At 40.9% G+C, this 12,728-nt stretch overlaps 1 protein-coding gene across 1 annotated transcript in view; it reads right to left on the bottom strand.

The window, feature by feature from the left end:
• Positions 1 to 12,728, bottom strand: part of POLR3A (polymerase (RNA) III (DNA directed) polypeptide A, 155kDa) — a 49,218-nt gene that overhangs the window by 23,481 nt on the left and 13,009 nt on the right. The window contains 6 exon segments of the mRNA XM_006754821.2: positions 2,819 to 2,983; positions 4,996 to 5,134; positions 5,340 to 5,467; positions 5,981 to 6,050; positions 10,095 to 10,235; positions 12,407 to 12,624. Of these exon segments, the coding sequence (XP_006754884.1) occupies positions 2,819 to 2,983; positions 4,996 to 5,134; positions 5,340 to 5,467; positions 5,981 to 6,050; positions 10,095 to 10,235; positions 12,407 to 12,624 (861 nt within the window).

Here is a 12,728-nt window from a genome sequence, read left to right as displayed (position 1 = left end):
TGCATATGTAAAGAAATATACGGTAACCCGAATTTACCACACTCGCAAAATCGCACACAGCCAACCATACACCCAGTATGGTATCGCGATTCGCGATTTTGCGCTATCATACTGGGTGTATGGTCGGCTGTGTGCGATTTTGCGAGTGTGGTAAAATCGCATAACAGCAAAATCGCATAACAGCCGAGCATACACCCAGCAGCGCTGCTGATGCCTGAACGGTATGTGGAATGAAGTGGCCGGGCATCAGGAGGCCACTATGGCACGGGGCAAGCACTATGGGCAGTCTATCTGAAGTGTACCTGGCGTATAAGACGACCCCCCACTTGGAGGCATATTTTTCAGAGCCAAAAAATCGTCTTATACGCCGGCAAATACGGTATGCACTATCAATAACCCTAGCCCCATAGATATTGAAAGTGAGCAGATGAGAGGTTGGGAGTAAGATGCCTACAAGTGGCTATGGAAATGAGGGCCAATGGAAAGGCTCAGAAACTAGGTCACCAGGCTCTGCAGATGCTAGAGCTGGTATATGTGTTGGAAACAGAGAAACCCAGTGTCAAGTCTGCACAAAAAACAGGCCCGGGGCCTTGTCCCTGTGGGAGATGGGAGTTTACTACCCAAAAAAATGCAAGTAGAAAGAGTCTGGATTGGGGGATACTAGGTGCAGACAGATGGGGCTGACTGCCAATCAGGCACTGAGGGAAGGTCTTCATATTCTACGGCGAAGGTTCCTTAGCCCCTTTCCCTGCCCAGCTCCCAGAATCCCAGCAGCCAGGTCTCCATCCTAGGGAAGGAGGTTGAGATTGAAAGACGTCTCTGGAGAAACCAAGTCTCTCTAGAGGAAAACATGACTAATAGGGATATTGGGCAGTTCCTCAATCAAAAAGCTGGTTTCCAGCTCAATTAATAAACTGAGAGATCTATCAGCCAATCAGCTCCATTTCCAATCAGTGTTTTTGTGCCTCACTCATAAAATATGAATGACAGCCAGGGAACCAGATATTTGAGGAACCTCATTACCATGAAAGACAGAGGACAACAAACACACAGAAAAAAGAAACTAAAAGGATATTCAGGGAGCAAATAAAATAAAACTGAGTAATTTTCTCTCACAGTGATAGAGAGGATATATCTGGGGAGCAAGAATAGAAAGCCTTGCCCTAGCCTGTTTGGCTCGATGGATAGAACATCAGCCTGCAGATTGAAGGGTCCCGGGCTCGAGTCCGTCAAGAGCCCGTACCTTGGTTGCAGGCTCCTGGCCCTGGTTGGGGACATGCCAGAGGAACCAATTGATGTGTCTCTCTTACATCAGGTGTTTCTCTCTGTCTCTCCCTCTCCATTCCACTCTCTCTAAAAAGCAATGGAAAAAATATCGAGTGAGGATTAAAATAAAAGAAAAGGAAGCCTTAAGAAAAAAGGAGCCTGGCCAGTGTAGCTCAGTGGTTGAGTATCAACCCAGGAATCAAGAGGCCACCAGTTTGATTCCTGGTGAGGGCATATGCCAGGGTACATGTCAGGGTTGTGGTCTCGATCCCCAGTAGGAGGCATGCAGGAGGCAGCTGATCAATGATTTTTCTCTCTCATCAATGTTCCTATCTCTCTCTCTCTCTCCCTTTCTCTCTAAAAAAAAAAAAATTTAAAAAATCAATAAAAACATATTTTAAAAAAAGAAAAAAGGAAAGAACTACCTGAGGATAAAAACAGTGGTTGGAAATTAAATATATGATAGTGAAAAATATGTTTATATCAATAGGCGTGTTAAAAGAAATATGAAATCAGAAACAAAAATAAACAAGGAAATGATTAAATCAGAGAGAGAGTCAATCCAGGAGCTCTAGTAGGCAATTAATAGAAATGCCAAAAAGAAAGAACGAGGAAGTAAAGGAAAGAATATTACCAGAAAAATCTATAATAATAAAAGCGTAATATGCTAATTAGACCAGACAGCTGAACGACCTTCCGGACATCCTTCCAGATGACCTTCTGGACAAAGCCAGAGCTGTAAGGGCTGAGTCCCTTGCACGAATTTCATGCATCAAGCCTCTAGTAATCCAAGAAAATTTCCAGAACTGAAGGACAAATAATTGTAGACTAAGAGAACTTACAGAGTGCTCGGCACAATGAATGGTAAAATACCCATACCAAAGATGTACCATTGTGAACTTTCAGAATGCCAAAACCAAAGAGAGAATTCTTAAAGTTTCCAGAATATAAACACAATTCAATACAAAAATTTGGATATAAGAATGGAAATAACACTTTAATAGCAATGCAGGCAGCTAGAACAGAATAGAGCAATATCCTCAGAATTCTAAAGTTAAATAATTTTCAATGGACAATTCTATACCCAGCCAATGAATCAATCAAGTTAAGAGTAGACTAAGGATGTTTGGGGGCAGTAAAGATCTCTTGACTCATGGCAAGCTCAAAACATGAGCAAACACAGGAAATAGAGCAGTGCCAGGGTAGTAGGGAAATACTGAAAAATCTGGTAGGGCTGAATCATGGAAGGCCCAGAGGGTACAGTGAATGCATAGGAACCTTGGAAGCAGCCCTCAAAAGGCTCTTCATGTAACACAATCCTATCTGGTAGGCAACAGGGAGCCCTTATAGATTTGAGAAGAGACTGCAAAGCAACGCAAATGTGCAGCCCAATTAGTCAGTATTACACTCATTTCACTGAGGAAAGCATAATGTTTAGCTTGGAATAGATAAGCGTATGTGTGTGGGGTGAGAGGGGGGGATGAAACAATAGCAGAAGAAACCCCTAAACCCAGCAAATATTGCATTAAAAGGAGGATACTGAGATACTCACAAAGGTAGACAGGAGCCAGCCTGGCAAGCCTTGACATGGCATCAGCAGCTTCATTCTGTCCCCAGTCTCGCAGCAAAATGTAAAAAATATTGTTCTTGGATCCTGATCCCAGTGTTCCTTTGTCCATGCTGCCACTCATCAGCTCACTATTCTGGATAGTGACATCTGCAAGGATAACAGTGACTATGCATTTAAACAGGTAATTAATACACCTTTCTTCATTCCAAAAAGCATTGAAGGTAGTTGAGAAAACTTGTTTCCATATTTAAAGTTAAAGCAGAGCAAATAGAAATTCTCCTCAAAAAGAGAAATCTAGTGTCTTTTAAGAAGCATTAAAGGCCCAATTAGTTACCTTATAGTCCTAACTCTGAAATATACGAGTTAGCCCTCATTCTCTTCATCTGTGAACTGTGAAAGACAACATCAAGCACTTGCCATCTCTATGTCATGGGAATATTTTGGGCATCAATGACATCGTGTATAGCAAAGTTCTTTTAACCAAAGTGTAGAGCACTGTGTTGTTCATCTAAGACAGTGGTCGGCAAACTGCGGCTCGCGAGCCACACGCAGCTCTTTGGCCCCTTGAGTGTGGCCACGAAGTTTCAATCGCACTGTATGTGCACGCCCACATGTGGTATTTTGTGGAAGAGCTGCACTCAAGGGGCTGCAGTTTACCGACCACTGGTCTAAGATATTGGAAACTAATAGGGCACCATTGTGAAGAGCTTATGTAACCAAAAGAAGTGAAATTCTCATCTAGAAATAAACAAAACACAATCTAAAACATCAAGCTAGCCCTAGCTGGTTTTGCTCAGTGGATAGAGCGTCGGCCCACAGACTGAAGGGAGGGTCCCGGGTTTAATTCGGGTCAAGGGTACATACCCAAAAAACAAAAGAGGCAGAATAAAAGAAATTGCATTAAATGGCAGGCTCGATCCCCAGCCCTAGTTGGGGGGCAACCAATCAATGTGTCTCTCTAACATCAATGTTTCTCTCTGTGTCTCTCCCCATCCATTCTACTCTCTAAAAACAATCAATGAAAAAATATCTTCGGGTGAGGATTAAAATAAATAAATAAATACCATGATGCTTTAAAAAACAATAAAAACCAAAATAAAACAACAAGCCAAAATATCTAAAAATCCTGGGAGCATATTTTCCAAGTAATGATTATAAATCTGAGAAAAACCAATGCTCTACAAAACATTTCACCTTCATTACAAGACAGCAGAAACCTTGACCTTCAGGGAGACTCCACAGAGTCCTATAGATCCATTTCCTGTCACAAGGCCTTGCTAGCAAAGCCCATTCTTGTTAGCAGCCTAAGATAAACTAAGGAGCTCATGCCAGAAAGGAAACGCCGGCTCGATGGCACTGGTCTGTAGACCAGACTCTGAGCTGCATTCGTCTACATGATTCAGTTGGCTTGCACTTACATCAATCTCACTGTTAACATCTGTTCTTCATGTTATCAGAAAATTCACTAACCAGGTGAGGCAGGGAAAAAACTTCATATTTTTTGTTATACGTTTTAGTCATACTTTTAGTCAATGAACACATTTTTTGGACATAAAATAAGAAATTAGATGCCTTAAGTAATGCGACTCTGGTTGATGAAAAAAACAACAAAAAAACAAGAGGCAGAATAAATGAAACTGCATTAAATGACAGAAACTAAATCAATGTCAGCTCAATAAATTTAATTAAGACCAAAAAAAGGGCAGAAACCAGTCACTTAAGACAAAATGCACGTGGTGAAAAACATTCTAATCACTGGCCCATGTATCTACAGGATCTCTACCTTAGAGAAATAGAAAATCACATCTGAGCCCGGCCAGCATGGCTCAGTGGTTGAGCATTGACCTGGAAACCAGGAGGTTACGGTTCAATCCCAGTAGGGCACATCCCCAGGTTGCGGGCTCGATCCCCAGTGGGAAGTGTGCAGGAGGCAGCCAATCAATGATTCTCTCTCATCACTGAAGTTTCTCTCTCCCTCTTTCCTTTCCTGTCTGAAATCAGTAAAAACATATTAAAAAAAACCACAAGAAAATCACATCTGAGAGGAGAATCATCAGCTACATTTCCCTGAAGAACAAATTTCCTGCCTCAGTCTAAGGCCTTAGAGAAACACTTAATTTGCTTTTCTGACCCCTCTTCCCCCGTTTGCTTTAACTCACAGGAATCATTGATACAGAGGTCTTCTCCTTTGCCACAGTACTGCTTGCCCTTGGTTCGAAGGTTAGCCCTCACTGGATTGTCATCACTAGGTCTGAGGATGACACTGAAGATCTGCTTTCCTGTCCACAGGGTGACTGGCTGGAGGAGGAAAGGAAGGCAGAGCATCAACTGGCCAAGCCTGATCTGGACCACCTTTCATGTAAATAAGACAAGACTACAGCGATCACATGCAAACCCAGCATCGGCACAGGTACATCCATATGGACATATGGGGATGGACACGCGCACACACACACACACACACATATCCCTGTGTACATACGCACACAGCTCCTGCACAAACCTTCAATATTGTAGGAGGCGGGAGACGAACTTTAATTTTCTCATCCTTGCCCACCAGTATTGAAGCAATGATTTGGCATGCCTTGGCTCGGTCAAAGAAAGTGTCCTTAAGAGTAAGGAGATAGGCACCTAAAAGTGTTAAACACACACACACATAAAGGAATGAAACTGTGAGAAAATGACATTTCAATTTTAAAGTTGAGATTCCTACCAGCATCTCCTACTGATGTTTCTCTCTCTCTCTCTCTCTCTCTCCCTTCCTCTCTGAAATCAATAAAAATATATTAAAAATAAATATGGACTATTACTTAAAAAGTGACAAAACATACAGCTGCTTACTGGCTCTCCCCCTCCAGCTAGAATTTAGGCTCCATGAGTAAAAGGAGTTTGATTTACTCACTGCTGTATCCCCAGGGCTTAGAAACATGTTTGGTCTATGCAGGAGCTCAACAAATGCTTGTTGATTCAATGAACAATCAATCAATACAAAACATCTCAAAAATAAGTTCACAGTTAAACTTAGTAAACAAACAACAGAATGAAACACAGGCAATTAAATAGCTTTGCAAGTTCTCATATAAAACCATTGTGAATGAGAACCATTGTTCCACAGTTTCCTTTTAAGTGATTTCACAAACCCACCTGTTAGAAAATCCTGAATAGCAGCAATTAGTGGTTCTCCATTCCTTGGAGTTACAAGATTTGCTTTAGTCTGAAGGAAAAATGGATACAGTAGGTTAGCCATCCTTGGAGGCATGATGCAGTCCGAAGATCTGCATGCCAAGGCTGAGAAATCGAAGCCAGGGGCCTTAATCCCAGCTTTGTCACTAATTTCCAGTTCCTCATCTGTCGAGCAGAGAGAAGAAATACCAGCAAGGCAGACCTCAGAGGTTCCTATCAGCACTAAATTAGTAAAACACCGAGTTAAGTTGTTTCAGATTCCTGTACAGAACTCTACCATCCAAGACTTTATTGCTTTTAATAAATGCACTTCTCCAAAGAAATTCACTTCTACGAACGAGTAGTACTGTGTCATCTTTGAAGTGAATCAATTCCACACTTCTTCACAATGATGGCAGAACTGTTCAATTTCTCTTGAGACAAAAAGTTCTAACAATAAACAACTCAGCAACAAGATTTAACTAAAATTCAATGAGTGCTGCATTGGGCAAAAAAGGAAGCTGTTGTCCAACACATGGGTAGGTTTACAGAAGGTTCTGGGTCAGAGTGCACTGTGAGTAACTTGATGCGGAGGTGCTCGTGCGCACTTGCAGGCATTCTGGGCCTCCTCACCCACAGTGAAAGGCCCTCCAAGGCAGAGACCTTGCCTGCCTTCTTCTGAGCCACTACCCAGAGCAGTGATCCGCACCGGGGCAGGAGACAGCTGCTCACTTCTGGTTAAGAGAATTTCTCTGGGGTGGACAGCAAGTGGTCTGGGTGGGAGTAGGGTGCGCAAGCCCATATGTGCACATTTTGGAGAAGTTTCCTAGGCAATTTGGGCCACATTTAAGCTAGAGCCCCACCTGCTCCAGGAGACAGGACTGCTGAGTCAGTGCAGTAGATCAGCAGTTGCCAACCCATGGTCCACGGACCACTCGTGGTCCATGAGGTCCAAAAGGCTGGCGACCGCTGCAGTAGACAACTTTCTCACAGAAACTGAGGGATTTGTCCAAATAATAACTATGGATTCTTCTACCCAATATTCTTGAAGCCTGCGTTTTAGTGATTTCATTTTTAACCAATGAAATACGTTGTTATAACAAAATGTCTAACAAAAAGGATCTATAATAGCAGAGTCGATGGCAAAGTTTAACTGGCTGCAGGCTGATAACTATTATCACTAGTAACATTACTTTTTAATTATAAAAATAAGATATATCCATTATTAAAAAATCTAAAAACATAGACCATAAAAACATCAAAACTCAATGTGTCGAACTGCCAAGCAAAAGCATCTACTGTTTTAAGACTTTGCATATAACCCTTCCAACTTTTTGCTATAAACATTTTTACAAACATATAGGCAACTACTTATCAAACAACTATGCATACAACTATGTCATCATTTTTAAGAGAACACAAAGGGTTTCATTGTATGGATGTGACACAATTTAACAAAACCAATTTCTTTTCTGGGCACTGCTTGTGTTCTGTGATTGCAAATAATTTGCAAGTCTAATTACTTCCTCTGGAGAGGTTCCTAGAAATGAGAGTGCCAGTCAGGAAGAATGACTGTACTGACCTATTCACCCTTTGACTATAGGAGCGCAGAACAAGAACTCATTCACGGCTATCCATCCTCCACCAACCATGCACCCATCAACCATCCTGTCCTCTCGTTATCAACCACCAATTCCCAACACAGCCCTCATCACCATTGCTACAGACACTGAGGCACAGGAGAAAACAGGCCATGTTCTTGTTTCCCCAAGTGTGATTGTACCTTTGCGGCTGCTGCTCTTCTGCTGAATTATTCTTTCCCTGACAGACCCACTGATCATTCTCTCACTTCTTTCAGAACCTGGTTCATGTTACTGTTCTAGTGGTCCTCCCAGACTATCCTAAAACAGACCACCTTCATGCTCTTTCGTCCTTACCCTGCCTGATCCTTTTCTTCCTAGCACTTATAACCATCTGACATTTTATATTTGTTATTCTGTACCTCTCCCCATTCAAATAGGAAGGAAAGCAAGAACTTGACTCCCCCACTCACTGCTATGTGCCTAGAAGAGTGCTTGGCACACAGTCGTGTTCAATCAGCACCAACTAAATCTTTTTGATAGGCCGAGGAGTCCAGAGAAATAATTCAAAAGAAGACTCTAAATGCACAAAGAAGACCCTTGAGGGACTAACTCTCAAAACAAAATAAGAAAAGCACCTTAAATTTTTAACACCAGAGGGAAGATGAGTCATGGTGTGCTAACGTGGTGAAATGCTGTAAAGCCATTATGATCAATCACGAGGACTCTACAGCAAGTTGGTATTTATAATACGTTAAGAAACCAGAAACACCAAACAGAAAGGATATATGCACCCCTATGTTCATAGCAGCACAATTCCCCATAGCTAAGAGCTGCAAACAGCCTAAGTGCCCATCAGTAGATGAATGGATTAGAAAACTGTGGTACATCTACACGATGGAATACTATGCTGCTCTAAAAAGGAAGGAACTCTTACCATTTGCACCATCCCGCAGGGTTCCTGGCTTGGAGAGGGTGCAGGCCGGGCTGAGGGACACCCCCTGCCCCTGTGCATGAATTTCATGCAGTGGGCCTCTAGTAAATAAAAAAAATTTAAAAAAAATTAAAAATAAAAAAATAAAAAAAATTAAAGAATAAAAAAAATATATAATACGTTAAGCAGAAAAAAGGAAAAGAAAGGCTATTTAACCATGACAACAACCATCTACATTCATGGATAAGGAACAAACTGATTAAAGAGGTGGAAATAAAGAAAGCTGTGATGTGTAGAAACTCTACCTTATTTAAATAACTCCCATTACTTTGCTAGAATGTTTGAATAAATAGGAATCAATGTTTCAAAAAAGTTGAAGACTTCAGTCTATTTTAGCACATAAATTTCTCAGAATTATTTAATTCTCCAAAGGATAATTTAAACATGTATAAACAACTTATGATAAATTAAATATTTCATTTATTAGAAAAGATATATCACCCAGCTAGAGTGGCTGCATGGTTGAGCTGGATCGATTCCCAGTCAGGGCACATGCCTGGGTTTGCAGGTTTGATTCCCAGTAGGGGGCATGCAGGAGGCAGCCAATCAATGATGTTTCTCTCTCATCGATGTTTCTACCTCTCTATCTATCCCTCTCCTGACCTCTCTCTAAAAATAAAAAAAAACATTTTAAAAAACACAAAAAGATATGTCAACTCCTGCCATGAAGAACTCCAGCAAAGGCTACGAATGTAGCCCCTGCTTGCTGTCCCACCAAATCCACATGGACTTAAATATTTAATAGATCTGCTTGTAGAAACTAATCGCCTTCACTTGAGAATCAACACTAACACCATAAACGAAAATAGATTAGCAGAATCATATCAGAAATAGTATTTTTGGAGGAAGGAACACTTAACACTACAAGATACATCAGTTCATAATACAGAAAACTAGGATACTAGAAAAAAGAAAGACCTAAGTTCTGAAAATCCAACAGGACCATTCAGCTTAGGAGGGAAGAGCCTACCCAGCAGGCACCCGGGCCTGGCGGGTTCAGGAGCGAACAGCACACACAGCGCAAGAGTTAGAGCCCAACTGTGACTCCTCAGGACCAGGCACCGGCCTCACTCATCACCGGCCTCCCCTGGCACCCAATGGGCACTCCTTACCCGTTAATAATAAAATGGTGATACGAGTCATTACAAAAACAACTGTTTAGTGTGCCCTCCAGAAGACAAGGAAGTATTGCTACATTTTGGGAAGGTTTCCATTCAGAATGTTCAATAGAATATATTGGTGCTTAAAGAATCTTTAGCTACTAGAAAATCCATGTATGCAGAACCATCTTTTCCCATGATACCCAACAGCTGATTGCTACGCTCTCTCATCTTTTCATAAATGGTGCTCATATACACATTTCCTCTCAGGAACCAACATTATAGGTCAGGAAACATCACCTCCCCCCAATAAACCCCTATCACAGACACCAACTCACATACTAGAAGGTGTTTCCCAACAGGGCCCGATCCCTTTTCCTACCCTCATGGAGCTACAAGCGGGGCCGCCCCACTCTACGTACCCCCATTAGAACAAGGGCCTCTGCTTTAGCTTCTTCTGTTTGTGGAAGATGAAGATTCATCTCATCGCCATCAAAATCTGCATTGTAGGGTGTACACACACACTCGTTAAATCTGAAGGTCCGATGGGGCTTGACCCTGGCCTGTGGAACACAAAACAAGAGGAGGGCTTAGTCAATGATCCAAAAGCTTCTTAGTTATTAAAAAACTAGAGGCCAGATGCACAAAATTTGTGCAAAGGACTCGGTCCTCACAGCCCTGGCTTCGTCTGGAAGGTCTCCTGGATGGTCATTCTGCTGTTTGGTCTAATTAGCATATTACCTCTTTATTATATAGGAGGATGGTTTCATGGAAAACCAGAAAATGTAGATTAAGAAAATAAATCTCTAGTGTGTTCTCTCGAGTGACTCACTCACCTGTGGACTCACTCACCATGGCCAATGTGGGAACTTGTTTTACCCCTGGAGGCAAACACCAGCACTGGAGCCACATGAAGGCCCCCGGCCCATGACATCACAGTTTGATATCAGTAAAATTTATGGCAGTTAATTAAAAATACAGACTACATAAACCGATGAGTTTATAATGACAATGAAGGAAGAGAAATCCAAAATAAGCAAATAAAGAATCTAAACCAACCGAATGGGAAGTAACTGAGCACCAACATTTTACTTCCTAAACTGAAAATAAAGGAAAAAGAATTAGGTATTTGGGCTGCTTTTCCTTTATGAATTGTATTTCTAGACAAGCAGATAGCTCTACTTTTTTAGTACAAGAATCCTTTGTAGTAAATGTGAAATAAGTGATTAATTTCACCATTTTGCAGCCCTAATGAAATAATGTAGGCAATGATCATAAATGAACAAAACTATTAGCAGAAAGGTTGATGAGGAGCCTTAAAAGAAGACATCAGATGAATCCTTAAACTTTTCAGCTTAAGTAAGAATGGGACATTCAGATAACATGTGCCTCTTCAAATAAGCCCTCTTGAAAGTAGCCGGCACCACCCACAGTCATTCTTGTCAAAAAGTTGAACCTGCATCTGATCACGTCTTGGGAGCTAATTTCCAGTTTACAGAAATACAGGAAGAATGAAGAAACACTTAACTCCATACCTATACAAACTGAGAGCATGGGACATTCTCTAAGACAAATAACACGGTTTTTCCAACAATGACATTACAACTTAAAAAAGGAGGGAGGACTGTTCCAGATCAACAGAGACCTTAGATACGTATCATCCAAATGTAATATGTAGACTCTGCATCCTGATCCGAACAAACTAGCTGCAAGTTTTTAGTTTGTTTAGGGAATCTGACTGTGAACTGGGCACTAGACACTGACAAAGAGTGACTGTTCGTTTTGTGAGGTGTGACAGTGGCACTGTGGTTACTATGTGTGCCTTACACAGTAAACTGAATACACATGGAAAAAGACATGGCATCTGGGTTCATCAAAGAAAAGAGGAAGATATACAAGTGAGGCCAAATCAAGAAAACTACATAAAGAGGATGGGAATATGAGAGTTCACAACAGTATTCTTTAAATATTTAAAAATTTCTTTTAAAAAAATGTTCCAAAGCTAAGCAGAAGCTTCTAGAAAAGGAAGGCTTCTGTTTCCCCTAGATCCCATAATCATATCCTCATTAATCATAAACTGCTGCTTTGGTATTTCACTGTTAGGCAATATATTCACAAACTACTGAAAAATGGAATCCAGAAAAACCCGACTTTCAGAGCTTGTTTAAACACTGTTTACAAATGCTCATGGTTCAATGGCTTTGAAGATGGGAGAATTAATGAATATTTAACAAATTAAAGTTGCACCTCATTTCCATTTTAAATTTCCAGAAAAAGAAACTGCTGCTGTTGCAAAAACGGAATCACCAAAAAAATATGGTTTAGGGTCTTAGTTGGAGGACTACTGCAAAGAAAAATATTTTAAGCATTTTAGTTTCTTAGTTAATATGCTAAGTTAAATCAAAAGTCAATTTTTTATATCTATTTTACATAAGTTTGTGCACATATATATGTATATATTTTAGTTTGCAAGTGAAATCATGCTAGTCACTTTCACACTAATTTTCAATTAGTTCCTCTCTGTTTAAGTGTATGAATATTACATTATAAATATTAAAAACATTGAAGAAAAGCTTGAAATTTAAGTTTCCCTCAAATTAAAAAGTGAGAGGAAAGGAAAAGCAGGTTATGAAAATCAGAGATTACTGGCAATTTTAATTTTAGAAGTTTGGAATTTAGCATTGTTGACAGCGTATTTCCACTCCACAGAAAATAGGACCAGAACCGCACTCACCAGGTGCGCCATGATGCTCAGCTTGTGCAACGAGGGCTGCCGGTTGAACAGCACCACATCCCCGTCTATGAGGTGTCTCTCCACAATGTCCCCGTACTTGAGCTCCTGAGCCATCTTTTCCCTATTTCCGTATTTCAAAAACCTGCGCACGCAATAATACACATGATATGTGAGAGCAAGGTCTCCTCACCAAGTTTCTCCCCCTTCATATCAGACTTCAAATTCTAAAATGATCATATTTCTTCACTCTAAGGTACCCCCCGAGGCACCAATTAAACTATGACAAGCTGATCGTAAGACACAGGTTCATTTCTCACAATGT

The sequence above is a fragment of the Myotis davidii genome, unplaced genomic scaffold (genome assembly GCF_000327345.1).
Source record: "Myotis davidii unplaced genomic scaffold, ASM32734v1 scaffold513, whole genome shotgun sequence".
Lineage (NCBI taxonomy): Eukaryota > Metazoa > Chordata > Mammalia > Chiroptera > Vespertilionidae > Myotis > Myotis davidii.
The sequence above is the reverse complement of the archived record's forward strand: the minus strand, read 5'-3'. Positions and strand labels throughout refer to the sequence as shown.